The following is a 12997-nucleotide window of genomic DNA, read 5'->3' as shown; positions in this document are numbered from 1 at the left end:
CCCAACACCAAGAATACCTAGTACTAGGGATACCCAATATCGGGAACACCAGTACCAAGAATACCCAGTACTAGGGATACCAAACATCAGGAATATCAGTATCAGGAACACCTAACAGCAGAGACACCCACCAGTACCAGGAACACCCGGTACCAGGAATACCCAATACCAGGAACAATCAGTACCAGGGACACCCAACACCAAGGAAGTAACTGTGCCCTGAACTCTCTGTGACAGTGAGGCTGAGGATCCTCCCACCCCCTCCCAGGCTTCGGTGCTTTTCTCTGGCAGTGGCACAACGTAGACACCCTAGGCCCCATCCGTGGCCCACTGTTGACTCAAATTTATTCCTTGACTGGTTATCGATGGATCCTCAAAGAGCTCCCAGAATGAGAAATTGATTCCCATTCCCCTATTCCCTAGGATGGGGAAGCGATCCTGGTAATATATATCCTCGGCAAATAATCCACAGACAGGAGGGTAAAAAAAGGCAAGGTCAGACGCTGAATCCTTTGTCAGCCTGCTTGCTAGCGCCTCCCAAAGACCAGAGCCCCCTAGCTAACTGCCCAAAAGACCCTGAGCACCTTGCTCGAAAACTATTTAGTCGGCTCTCAACAGCGCCCCCACTTGGAAGATCGTAGGTGGGGCAACAGGCAGAGATAAGGATATTCTAAATAAATATTATAAAGGTCTCCAGCCCACCACTGATGTACTAGACGTTCTTCTGTGACGTATTTCAGCTAAACTTGAAATCTTCAGGACAAAAGTCATGATTTGATCCTCACTGCATCCTTAGGGGCTGAATAAACCTTGCTGGAGGAACAGTGGGCTCCAGCTCTAATTCCTGACTTATATCTGCCCTGCAACGGGACAGTTCCCAATACCCATCCACTGACCCTTGCCTATGTCTGGACTGAGTAACTCTACTGAGAGAAGACCACGGAACAGGTTGTAAACAAGGACAAATGTTGACAATGATACTGAAGTCTGAGGAAACAGACTCTTATTTCTTATTTCCTCTTTTCTGCTAAATACACAAACGTTTAATTTCTGAAATGGGGGACCACACACGGCCTCAATTGGGGTCAGACATGTGCTCTACCACTAGCTATCTCTAGACCCTGAATAAACAAATTTCTTTTGTGAAACGGAAAATAGTCAGCATTAACCCCAATGCCCAATTCAAATGCCATCTATGAGGGCCCTCTCATTTCTCTAGCTGCATTCCCAGTATTCCCTTTCCAGAGCACTTAGTCTCTTCCCCAACTCTCAACATAATACGTCGATCCACTTTTGATCTTTTGTGTTCCCAAATGGGCAGGAAGGCAGGACTCACTTGCCAACTGAGATAGCCCTGGCCTGGCTAAGCAGAAGAAGCACCAGAGAGAGGCTCAGCCCCATAGGCAAGGGTTGGCGGGGACTGTTTTCTGGTGTGACGGGCCCAAGAGATCACATTGAACTCAGAGCGCTCTGGAGCAGAAGCTCAGGGGTCTCAAACAGATGTGCTCGAACCTCAGGAATAAGACCAAGTACACTCATTGTGCCTGCCTGGGAAAAAGTCCCATAAGCAGGAGTGCTGGCAGAGACAACAGAGGAAGACATGGCAGGCTGGGAGTGCGGTTGAGATAAGGGTCTGGACCTTTTCATGTCTAGAGGAAAAAATGAGCAAGTTCAGGTACAGAGTCTTGCTGAGCAGTTCCAGTGGCAGGAGCTAAGCAGTGAGCTCTAGAAAATCCACAGCATTAGCCACTGTCCTCATTGTCCAAATCAAGACTTGGCTTTCAGAATCCTGATCCATAAACACAGATCATGCTTTTCCATTAACACTGTCATTCAGACCCCGGGGGTATCCAGTAATCTTCAGAAGATATCCAAACACCTCACAGACCTCTCTCCATTGCTGTCTCCTGTCATACCTCAATGATGAACTAAGATTCCCCATCTGTACCCCCCTCTTCTCATCACACATTCCTCCCTAATTGCATCCATCACAGAGCTAAAAGCCATCTATCTATCTCAATGTATGGAAGCTCTAGTTTCTACACTTTACTCGCCAGCTAGGATGTCACAGTCAGACACACTTTCCTCTATCTTCTTCAGGAAACACTCTCCCAACTCCTCTGGCTGCTCTGCCATCCCTCCCCCTCTAAATCACTCAGTCACTTTTCTTATTGTATCTGCCCATTTCCTCTAAATATTATGTGTCACCCTTGTCCAGATCAGCTTTCCCAATGTGGCCCACACTGCACATGCAGTTCAGTGCAACAGAATCTGCTACTTCACTGAAGCTGGATGAAACCAGGCTTCAGGTTTAAGGGACTCCCACTGGTCAAATCTGGGACAATATGGGCATTAAGATAATTGAGGTTAATCACCACAAAAATTACTGAGAAATAATGGAAATCCGAGAGTCATCAGCATTTATAAGCAAATGGGAAGAAGAAAGTCAAGAAGAAAAAATGCTGTGGCTAATATCCTGCAATATCCTGATAAAGACCAACTTGATTCCGGCCAGAATTATCAGCAACTGTTGTTATACCTTGGAGAAGGCTACCTTTGTGGCTGTAACCTACCTTTTGATCAATTATAAGGGGAAAGTAGTAACTATAGATAGAAGAAATCAGGCAAAAATTAGTTACCAAGGAGTAGACACTGTGCCTAACTGCCAATTAAGACACAAATATAGCATAGGTGCCTTCCACCTGAGTGCATGATCCATGTCCAATAATGAAAGAACAGCAGAACATGCGATTAAGAGGAAGAACACATTTTTCATAATGTCAAGGTGGTAAAAGTCAAAGAAAAGCTAACAATTCCAAGGTGAAGGGGACTAGAGAGAAATGGCAACTTAATGCAACACAACACTTCAACACTTCTAGATTGAACTAGAGAGAGTAAACGAAGTGGGTGATGAATGGGATACTGTATTTCCAGAATGAATAACTACAGTAGTAGGAATGCCCATGAGATGTATTCTGGGGTTTAAAGAACATGGTGTCTGTGACTTATTCTCAAATAGTTCTGTGTAAATGCCACATGTATGTATATGTATGTATTTGTGTAAAGAATGAATCATGTTAACAAGAACTTGGGATAAAAGAAAATTTCCATTGTACTATTCATATGTGTGTGTGCCACACCTATCAGTGCTCAGGCTTACTTCTAGCTCTGTACTGAGATCACTTCTAGCAATTCTGGGGAGCTATACAGGATACAGGGGATTGAACCCAGGCAAGTGCCATTTCCACTACATTAGCTCAATTTACTATTCTTTTTGTTTGTTTTGTTTTGATTTGGGGGGGCTTCACACCTGGTGATGTTCAGAGGTTACTCCTGGCTATGCGCTCAGAAATCACTCCTGCTCCTGGCTTAGGGGACCATATGGGACGCCGGGGGATCAAACTGCGATCCGTCCTAGGTTAGTCCATGCAAGGCAAATGCCCTACTGCTTGCACCACCGCTCAGGTCCCTCATTTACTATTCTTGCAACTGTTCAGTAACTTGGATATTATTTCCAAATTTAAAATCAAAACTCCAGGCTTCTTGGTCTCATGGATCCTGCCACCATCCCAGCCAGTCTGGTCATAGCATAGTACCCTTGGCTCCAGGGGCACAGCTGCCTCCAGGCTTCTCACACACTCAGCCCCTTCCTCCCTGGGTTGCATGCAGCACTTGCTGTTGTCTTCATGTGGATTCTCTGCCTCAGCTCAGTGCTCGGGGATACAGTGATTTTATAGCATCCAAACTTTCCTTCATTATAATTACCATAATGTCTGAGTTTGCTTAAGTCTATCTTTTCTAGCAGCCTCAAAACACTTGGAGTCTGCAGAGGGGCTGCATTTCACTTAGGAATGCAATATCCACTCTGCCCCAGACACACACAGACACACTTCTACTTTCACCAGTAGACAACTGACTTATTGGTACATTTACTCACCAGGTGGACATAACACCCCCAAACTGGGGGCAGTTCTCCGAGAACACAACCAAAACCTCCTCTCTAGCTCCAAGAGATGATCCCAGAGCTTTTGTGTATGAAACTTCTAGGTTTGCCTTCACTGTCAGCAGCTACAGCCTGATGAAAAGGGAATGCAAGAGGCACCTTAGCAGGGAGATGATGAATTCCTGGAACCTTCGGGAGGGCAAGTCAAGTAGACTGATTCAGACTGTGGTCATGGGCAGTTTGGTTTAGAATGAGGATCTGGGGACTGGAGAGATGGAACGTCGGGTAGGGCATTTGTCTTACATGAAATTGAACCAGGTATGGTTCTCCAAGCACGACAGGCGAGGAGTGATCCCTGAGCACAGAGCCAAGAGTAAGCCCCAGGCACTGCTGGGTATTGCCAAGAAAGAAAGAAAATGAGAAAAAGAAAGAACAGAAAAAAAAGAAAAGAAAGAGAAGGGAAGGAAGAAAGAAAGAGGGGCCGGGCAGTGGCGATAAAGGTAAGGTGTCCCATATGGTCCCCCAAGCCAGGAGCAACTTCTAAGCGCATAGCGAGGAGTAACCCCTGAGCGTTATTGGGTGTGGCCCAAAAACAAAAACAAAAAAAGAAAGAAAGAAAGAAAGAAAGAAAAAGAAAGAAAGAAAGAAAGAAAGAAAGAAAGAAAGGAAGGAAGGAAGAAGGAAGGAAGGAAGGAAGGAGAAGAAGGAAGGAAGGAAGGAAGGAAGGAAGGAAGGAGATCAGTGTCTGAGATGGCTGACACAAGGTTTTTCACAGTTTCATAGACCTGTACAAAGGGATCAAAGATGGGGTCCAGAGACATAGATTTAAGAGTTAAACAGGGGCTGGAGCAGTGGCACAGCAGTAAGGTCACTGGCTGACCCAGGATGGACCATGGTTTGATCCCCTGGCGTCCCATTGGTTCCCCCAAGCCAGGAGCGATTTCTGAGTGCATAGTAACCCCTGCATGTCACCAGGTGTGACCCAAAAAAAACAAAAATAAAACAACAAAAAAAAAAGAGTTAAGCAAGAGTAATATTGGGAGAGAGAGTTGTCACAAAAGGCAGGAGAGGAAATCAAATGTAGGTGCTAAGGTATACATATCTTTCTTCATCTTCCTATTCAAGCTCAGCAGTCTGCCTGGCCAGTGGATGGGAAGTGTGGAGGTGAGGGAAGATATCTGACTCTACTTTCTACAGCCGGAGCATAGTTCTCCCAGGCACCCCAAGCCCTTTTTTTGTGAAACAAAAGCCCTGCATCTATTTGCCATCCTGGCCACTGCGGAGATTCCATCCAGATCCTCTCTGGGAGCCCCAGGACACAGGTCGGTCCCACAAGCCCAGAGGAAGAGTTGGCTAAGCAGGTCCAGAGCTGGGTGTTTTTTAAAACAGCCCAAAACCAGGCTCCCTCCTGCTGCACCTCCAATTCAGTGGCTATTGCCCTAAATACTGAGATAGCAGCTTCTATTTCATGTTCTCTTCTCAAAAGCTACCTCCAAAAATGAACCTTCATTCTGTCCACAAGTACCATTCTCTGCTGACTATATAGTTTTCCAGATAACAACGGTGACACCTCAGGAGTCCTCTACCTTCTAAGGACAGAAGCAAGTGTTCTCAAGTCCCCAACTGAAGATATTTGTGGGATTAACTAAACCCCACTTCTGGAATACAGAGAAATGGGTGGTACCAAAAGTACAGCCGAGAAGCCTGCAATAGCCCCTTTCTGTACCCTCATGGTACCCTGTGAGGTAGATAGTAGATAAAAGGGAGAGTAACACCAGGTCACACCTGGGGCTGAGCATGTTCACGCATGATTTCAGTTAAACAACCAAAACCCTGTGAATGGGTTCGATCACTTGTACTTTAAAGTTGAGGAAAATGGGGCTGAGTGGTTATAACTTGCCCCAAATGGAAGAGGTAGTAGGTCATGCATTCAAACTCACACTTTTAATTCTCTATAATTTCACATCCCAAAGCAATGATATTCTCCCCCAGGCATTCTTTCAGCCACTTGATCTGATCTTATAGAGGGCAAGTGGTTCAAGCCTCATAACCAAGAGTTGGCAGAACTGGAAGTCAGACCTGGTTCTGACACCCCTCCCAAACCACATCCCTGGGCTCCTGAAGACACTGGGGTGATGATTTCTACAGCCAAGTCAGACACCAACCCTGCTCAGCCCAGAAACCTTTGCCAACTGTCCTTCCTCACATTTTGGGGGGTAGGGAGATTTATGTTTTCTGAATCTCAAGAAATTGGGAAATAGGAAAAAATATTGTAATTATCCTGAGAGAATAATTGCTTCACAATCAGCACAAGATGTATTGTGGGTTTGAAAAACAACCCACTGATGTCAAGTAAAAAGTAAGAGAGGGAACTGCAGGAACAGGAAGTTCAGGGTTATCATAGACACTCTGGAAGAAAGTGGGGTGCATAGAGACAGGAAGGGGCTGTTGGCAAATTGGAGTGTTAGTGGTCTTGTCTATTGTTAATAGTGAGTGTTCCACAAATAAAACATGTATTAATCTGTTTATGTGTATCAGATATTTCACAAAATTCTATGTATAGTGCCCCCAAAATAATAAAGTTTGGAAATGAGTCCTTAAGTTAGATATATCAACACACAATTCAATAGAGTTTAGTTAATCTTTTTTTTGTTTTTTGTTTTTCGGGCCACACCCATTTGATGCTCAGGGGCTACTCCTGGCTAAGCACTCAGAAATATCCTCTGGCTTGGGGGAACCATATGGGATGCCGGGGGATCGAACCATGGTCGTGATCTTTCCTTGGCTAGCGCTTGCAAGGCAGACACCTTACCTCTAGCGCCACCTTCCCGGCTCCTAGTTTAGTTAATCTTAAGGACTTAAATGTTTTGTTATTTGAATACTGACAATGCTCTCTGGCATTTTTCAGGTTTTTTGATATTTGCCTCTAGTTCTGTGGCTACAGCTAAATGTGCATTTCTAATTTATTTGGAAATACAGAAAGTCAAGCACCATGAATGTGACTCAGCAGCGATGCACCCTTTTCACATGTATGAGACCCTGGGTTGCATCCCTGGCACTGCAAGAACAATAACAACACAACAACAATAATACAGAAAGTTATGAAAAATACAGAATCACTTGAGGAATCCCCGAATTTCCAAGTGAATTCCCAAGCCCCAAAGATTAATAGTATCTATTGGGTATTTGGAAATCATAACCCAGAAGTGGATGACCTTCCTGCACAAGCCTGCAGTGTGACCACTGATCTGAGAGGTTCGCCTGGAGGGATCTACTGGTGTCTCCTCCTTGCTCCCCATACTTTTATCCCAAGTATCTGTTGCTTCCAGTACTTTAGTATAAAAACATTTTTGTCTAATTACCACTGAGAATGATATGATCCTCTATAAATGAATGTCACATCAGAACAGTACCCAAACGCATGTGTGCCAGTGAAAAGCGAAGAGCAGCGGGCAGCCCTGGGGCTGAAGGCAGGCTCTGTTTCTTCACTGGCTGTGTGCCTGAGCCTCTCTGAGACAGTTGTTTCTCCATCTGTGAAATGCTGAGACACTGTGCCACAGGGATGCTATGGGGGTCTAGGTAATTTTTGAGGTGTCCGGAATGCCCCCCAAAATGGGGAATCACTTGAGGAATCCAATTTCCAAGTGTATTCCCAAACCCCGAAGATTAATAGTATCTATTGGGTATTTGGAAATCATAACCCAGAAGAAGTGGATGACCTTCCTGCACAAGCCTGCAGTGTGACCACTGGTCTGAGAGGTTCTCCTTGAGGGATCTACTGGTGGCGCCATCTACTGGTGGGGGGCTTGGGCCATCTCCTCTAAGCCCCTGCCTGGATGTGGTGAGCTTAGAGACCATCACAGGGGTCCTTCTCCCATGGGCTTTGAGAGGGCCCTAGGGAAAAGTCTGTGTCCCCGAGATGGGTCTCTGTGTATATGTGTGCACGTGTGTGTGTGTGATGGTGGGGGGTTGGGAGTTGGGAAATGTGCGTATTGGAGGAGGAGGCCTTGGTGTGGGTGTTGGGTACGCCTTGTTCCTGTGGCTCCTGGCACAAATGGGGGTGCTGGTGTCACGGAGATGGTCACCGCACTCCACATTTCAGTGTTGCCAGGCTTCTGTCTGCAAAGCGTCCTTGGGTGCTGGATGTGGGCTGAGTTTTGCCCAAAGCCCTTTGCATACTTGGGGTGTGCCCCTCACTGTGAAGCTAGTGGCGAGTGACTGTGGATGCTGTGTCTTCCATTTGGGGCAAACTAGGCTCTCCGGCTTCCAAGTTCCCACGGTGGCAGTCGACTGGGCCGCTCCCTCCACCTTCTGGGTGGGCTGGTAGCTGGACTTGGAGTGGCCAAGGGAGGTCTAAGAGCCTCACCTTGCCTGGGGAGCGGCTCACCTTCCCTTCCCCTGGGGGATCGTCCTGGGTGCCCGAGGGGCCTTGCTTCCTCCCCCAAGAGCTCTGGTATCAGGGTGCACCGTGGAAGTGGGCCTGGCATTTGTCCGGAGCCCCCTCCTGGGAAGGAGGCGCCGGAGGGGCTCTGGCTTCAGGCCTTTCTCATGGAGGGTTCTCCTGGTCATCCTCACAGCGGACTCCTGCAGGGAGAAAATAGTCGGTAGTGTCTGCTCGCCCTCACCCTGCCCGAGCTAGGGAGGCCCTGACTGAGCCTGACAAAAGGGACTCCTGCTAGAAAGGTTTTTTGGAGGGCAAAGTTGTATTTTCCCATAGAAGGAGAAGGGAAGGTCCAGCCTGGTGGGGGAACTCACAGGAGTTCATATCTGAAGTTTGTCAGGGCCACACTTGGAGGTGCTCAGGGCCTGTTCCCAACTCAGCACAGAAGTGTCACTCCAGATAGTGCTCAGGGGACCAAATGTGATGCTGAGACCAAAGCAGGCACTCCTGCATACAAATCACTGAGGTTTCTCTAGTACTTTAACCATTCCCAGTAATGCCTAGGAGTTACCTCAAGCTCAGGTTCACTCCCTATGGTGGTCTGGGGACCGTGAGGTGCTAGGGATCAAACCCAAGTCTTGGCATGCAAAGCATGTGCTCCAGTCTTATCTGTCTCTTCTCATATATCCATATGTTCTGAGATGTTATGGGGTGCCAGGAATTAAACTCTGGTTAGCCACATGCAAGGCAAGGGCTCTCCCCACTCTTCTAGCTCTATAACCCCCCAGACATGAAAATGAGGGGCTAGAGCGGTGGCACAAGCAGTAAGGCATCTGCCTTGTACATGCTAGCCTAGGATGGACTGCAGTTCTGTCCCCCAGTGTCCCATATGATCCCCAAGCCAGGAGCAATTTCTGAGCACATAGCCAGGAGTAACCCTTGAGCATCACTGGGTGTGGCCCAAAAACCAAAAACAAACCAAAACAAAACAAAAAAAAATAAAAAAGAAAGAAAGACAGGGCCCAGAGAGATAGCACAGCGGTGTTTGCCTTGCAAGCAGCCGATCCAGGACCAAAGGTGGTTGGTTTGAATCCCGGTGTCCCATATGGTCCCCCGTGCCTGCCAGGACCTATTTCTGAGCAGACAGCCAGGAGTAACCCCTGAACACTGCCAGGTGTGACCCAAAAAAACAAAAAAGAAAGAAAGAAAGACAGACAGACACAAAAATGAGGAGACACCCTACCAGTTTCAGGGAAAGCTTGACTATGAATAGGCTTAAATTTGAACCTTTGGAACTTTGTAACTTGATCCCATTTCCTGGCCAGAACCTGTAACCTGGCAGTCTGAGACAGTTTCTTTTTCCTTTGGGTCTTGCTAGATTACAAACACTTGAGGAAGGTATAAGATAATAACTGGTAGGATATGAAACTACACAGGAAAGGTGTGAAAACTAGAACCAAAGAAAGTGTAGAATAGGATAAAAAAAACTTAGATTCATGACTTTAGCACTATTGTATTCATTAGGGATGAAAAAACTTTGTTTGGATTGCTTGTATGGGAACCACATCCAGCTGGGCGCTGGGGTGTCCTGATTCTCCTGTTGGTGCTCAGGGATGGACCCAGATGGTCCCCCGAGCCTGCCAGGAGTTATATCTGAGTGCAGAAGCAGGAGTAACCCCTGAGCATCACTGGTATATTTATTTTAAATATAAAATAAAATCAGGTGGCTTGCTTTTCAAATCCTTCTTGAATTCTCCCTTAAACTTGAATTTCCTGTCTTTCCCTCCTCTCACATCTTGCTTTTCTTCCTTACTTTGTATATTAGGTCACACCGAGGAGTGATCTGTGCTTACTCCTGGCTCTATGCTCAGGGATCAATCCTGGAAGAGATTGGGGGACCTTATGTGATTGATGCCAGGGATCTAATCTGTGTCAGCTGTGTGCAAGGCAAGAGCACTACCTTGCAAGGCAAGCTCTCCCCTCATTTTTTTTTTTTTTTGTTTGTTTTTTGGGCCATACCTTATGGCTCTCAGGAGTTATTCCTGGCTCTGCACTCAGAAATTGCTCCTGGCAGGCTTGGGGGACCATATGGGATGCCAGGATTCAAACCAGTGTCCATCCTGTGTTGGCCATGTGCAAGGCAAATGCCCTGCCACAATGCTATTGCTCTGGCCCTTCCTCTCACATCTTTTTTTTTTTTTTTTTTTTTGGGGGGGGGGTCACACCCGGCAGCGCTCAGGGGTTACTCCTGGCTCTACGTTCAAAAATCACGCCTGGCAGGCTCAGGGGACCATATGGGATGCCGGGATTCGAACCAGTCCTTCTGCCTGAAAGGCAAATGCCTTACCTCCATGCTATCTCTCCGGCCCCTCCCCTCACATCTTTTTTTTTTTTTTTTTTTTTTTTTTTTTTTTTTTGTTTTTGGGCCACACCCGGTGACGCTCAGGGGTTACTCCTGGCTATGTGCTCAGAAGTCGCTCCTGGCTTGGGGGACCATATGGGACACCGGGGGATCGAACCACGGTCCATCCTAGGCTAGCGCAGGCAAGGCAGGCACCTTACCTCTAGCGCCACCTCTCCGGCCCCCCCCTCACATCTTTTAAAGAAAATTTTATTCCATAAAATTACCTAACTTCACTAAAAAAAAAAAAAAAAAAAAAAACCTAATAAATTAATAAACAAAGGGCCTGGAGAGATAGCACAGCGGCGTTTGCCTTGCAAGCAGCCGATCCAGGACCAAAGGTGATTGGTTCAAATCCCGGTGTCCCATATGGTCCCCCGTGCCTGCTAGGAGCTATTTCTGAGCAGACAGCCAGGAGTAACCCCTGAGCACCGCCGGGTGTGACCCAAAAACCAAAAAAAAAAAAAAAATTAATAAACAAAGACTAATTATTTGTATGGAAGCAACAGCTTTCAAGTTTTGTATTTTGGGGCATATCCAGTGGTGCTCCTAGCTCTGTGCTCAGTCATCAACACTGTCAGTGCTTGCAAGGCCCTAATGGGGATTGGCTATGTGCAAGACAAGAGCCTTCACCTCTGTACTATCTTTCTGATCCTCACATTTTGTATTTTGAGTGACCTGAGCATAATACAGAAGGCACTTGGCTTTCAAACAGCTGATCTCTGACACCATATATAATCCCACATCATCGGGTGTAGCCCTCCAAATCAAACAAATGAAAGTCAGTTAGTATTTATACAAAAATTAGCTTAAAAATCGAACATTAATGCAGCTAGGGAGATGATTCAGAGGGCTGAATGTGCCTGCCTTTTTTGTTTGTTTGCTTTTGGGTCACTCCCAGAGGCTCTCAGAGGTTACTTCTGGCTCTGTGCTTAGAAATTACTCCTAATCTGGGGACTTGAGGGACAAAGTAATTGTACATGGATTCTGTTTTATTTATCTTAACGTTCTTTGGCTGAAAGTTCAAAGTTAAGATATCAGCAAGGGGACTTCTTCTGAGAATTATGTTATGGGTGATTGTTCTTCCACTGTAACTTTACCTTGTCCTCTTTCTTTGCATCTTTGTTCTCATAATTCAAAATAAAAAAGAAAAATTAAAAAAAAAAAAAAGAAATGGGCCGGCGAGGTGGCGCTAGAGGTAAGGTGTCTGCCTTGCAAGCGCTAGCCAAGGAAAGGACCACGGTTCGATCCCCCGGTGTCCCATATGGTCCCCCCAAGCCAGGGGCAATTTCTGAGCGCGTAGCCAGGAGTAACCCCTGAGCATCTAACGGGTGTGGCCCAAAAAACCAAAAAAAAAAAAAAAAAAAAAAAAAAAAAAAAGAAATTACTCCTGCCAGACTCAGGAGACCATATGGGATGCCACAAGCCCTGGTTGGCCATGTGCAAGGCAAACACCCTATCCACTTTGCTATCACTCTGGCCTCAGCTGAGTGGTCCTTTACATGCTCACAAGGCCTGAGTTTGATCCCTAGGAGTAGCCTTGGTATAACCTCCCCAATAATTAAATAAAAAAGCTGAGTATTGGGGCCAGAGAGATAGCATGGAGGTACAGTGTTTGCCTTTCATGCAGGACAGCGGTTCGAATTCCAGCATCCCATATGGTCCCCTGTGCCTGCCAGGGGCAATTTCTGAGCCTAGAACCAGGAGTAACCCCTTAGTACTGCCGGGTATGACCCCCCAAATAAAAAAATGAAAGAAAAAAAAAAGCTGAATATTAAACAGAGTTCAGAAGACTATATATATTTATCTCTAGCACAGGAGATTCTCAGCTCTAGAATTTGAGATGCACTATATTTGTTTATTTATTTAAAATCATCCCTGAATGTGGTTAGGGCTACTCCTCTGGGGTTCAATCTACAGCAATGCTTAGGAAATTATGAGGTATTGTAAATGGAACCCACAGTCTCACATCTGCAAGGCAAAGGCTCTGTCACTAAGCCACACCCCTGGACTCTGACTTCACAAAACCAAGATGCAGGTATGATGGAGCAAAGTTGGTGGTACCTGCCCAGTTCCACTGTCTCAAACTGTAGGCAACTTCTTTTTTTTTTTTTGGGCCACACCCGGCGGTGCTCAGGGGTTACTCCTGGCTGTCTGCTCAGAAATAGCTCCTGGCAGGCACGGGGGACCATATGGGACACTGGGATTCGAACCAACCACCTTTGGTCCTGGATCGGCTGCTTGCAAGGCAAACACCACTGTGCTATCTCTC

The 12997-nt window shown here is 46.4% G+C and overlaps 1 protein-coding gene across 1 annotated transcript in view; it reads right to left on the bottom strand.

The window, feature by feature from the left end:
• Positions 1 to 8326: 8326 nt before the first annotated feature.
• Positions 8327 to 12997, bottom strand: part of BCL7C (BAF chromatin remodeling complex subunit BCL7C) — a 40273-nt gene continuing 35602 nt past the window's right edge. Inside the window, exon 6 of the mRNA XM_049789219.1 lies at positions 8327 to 8527. Within this exon, the coding sequence (XP_049645176.1) occupies positions 8327 to 8527 (201 nt within the window). The remainder of the gene's footprint in view (positions 8528 to 12997) is intronic.

This window comes from Suncus etruscus, chromosome 15 (genome assembly GCF_024139225.1).
Source record: "Suncus etruscus isolate mSunEtr1 chromosome 15, mSunEtr1.pri.cur, whole genome shotgun sequence".
NCBI classification, from domain to species: domain Eukaryota; kingdom Metazoa; phylum Chordata; class Mammalia; order Eulipotyphla; family Soricidae; genus Suncus; species Suncus etruscus.
This window is presented reverse-complemented; position numbering and strand designations above follow the sequence as displayed.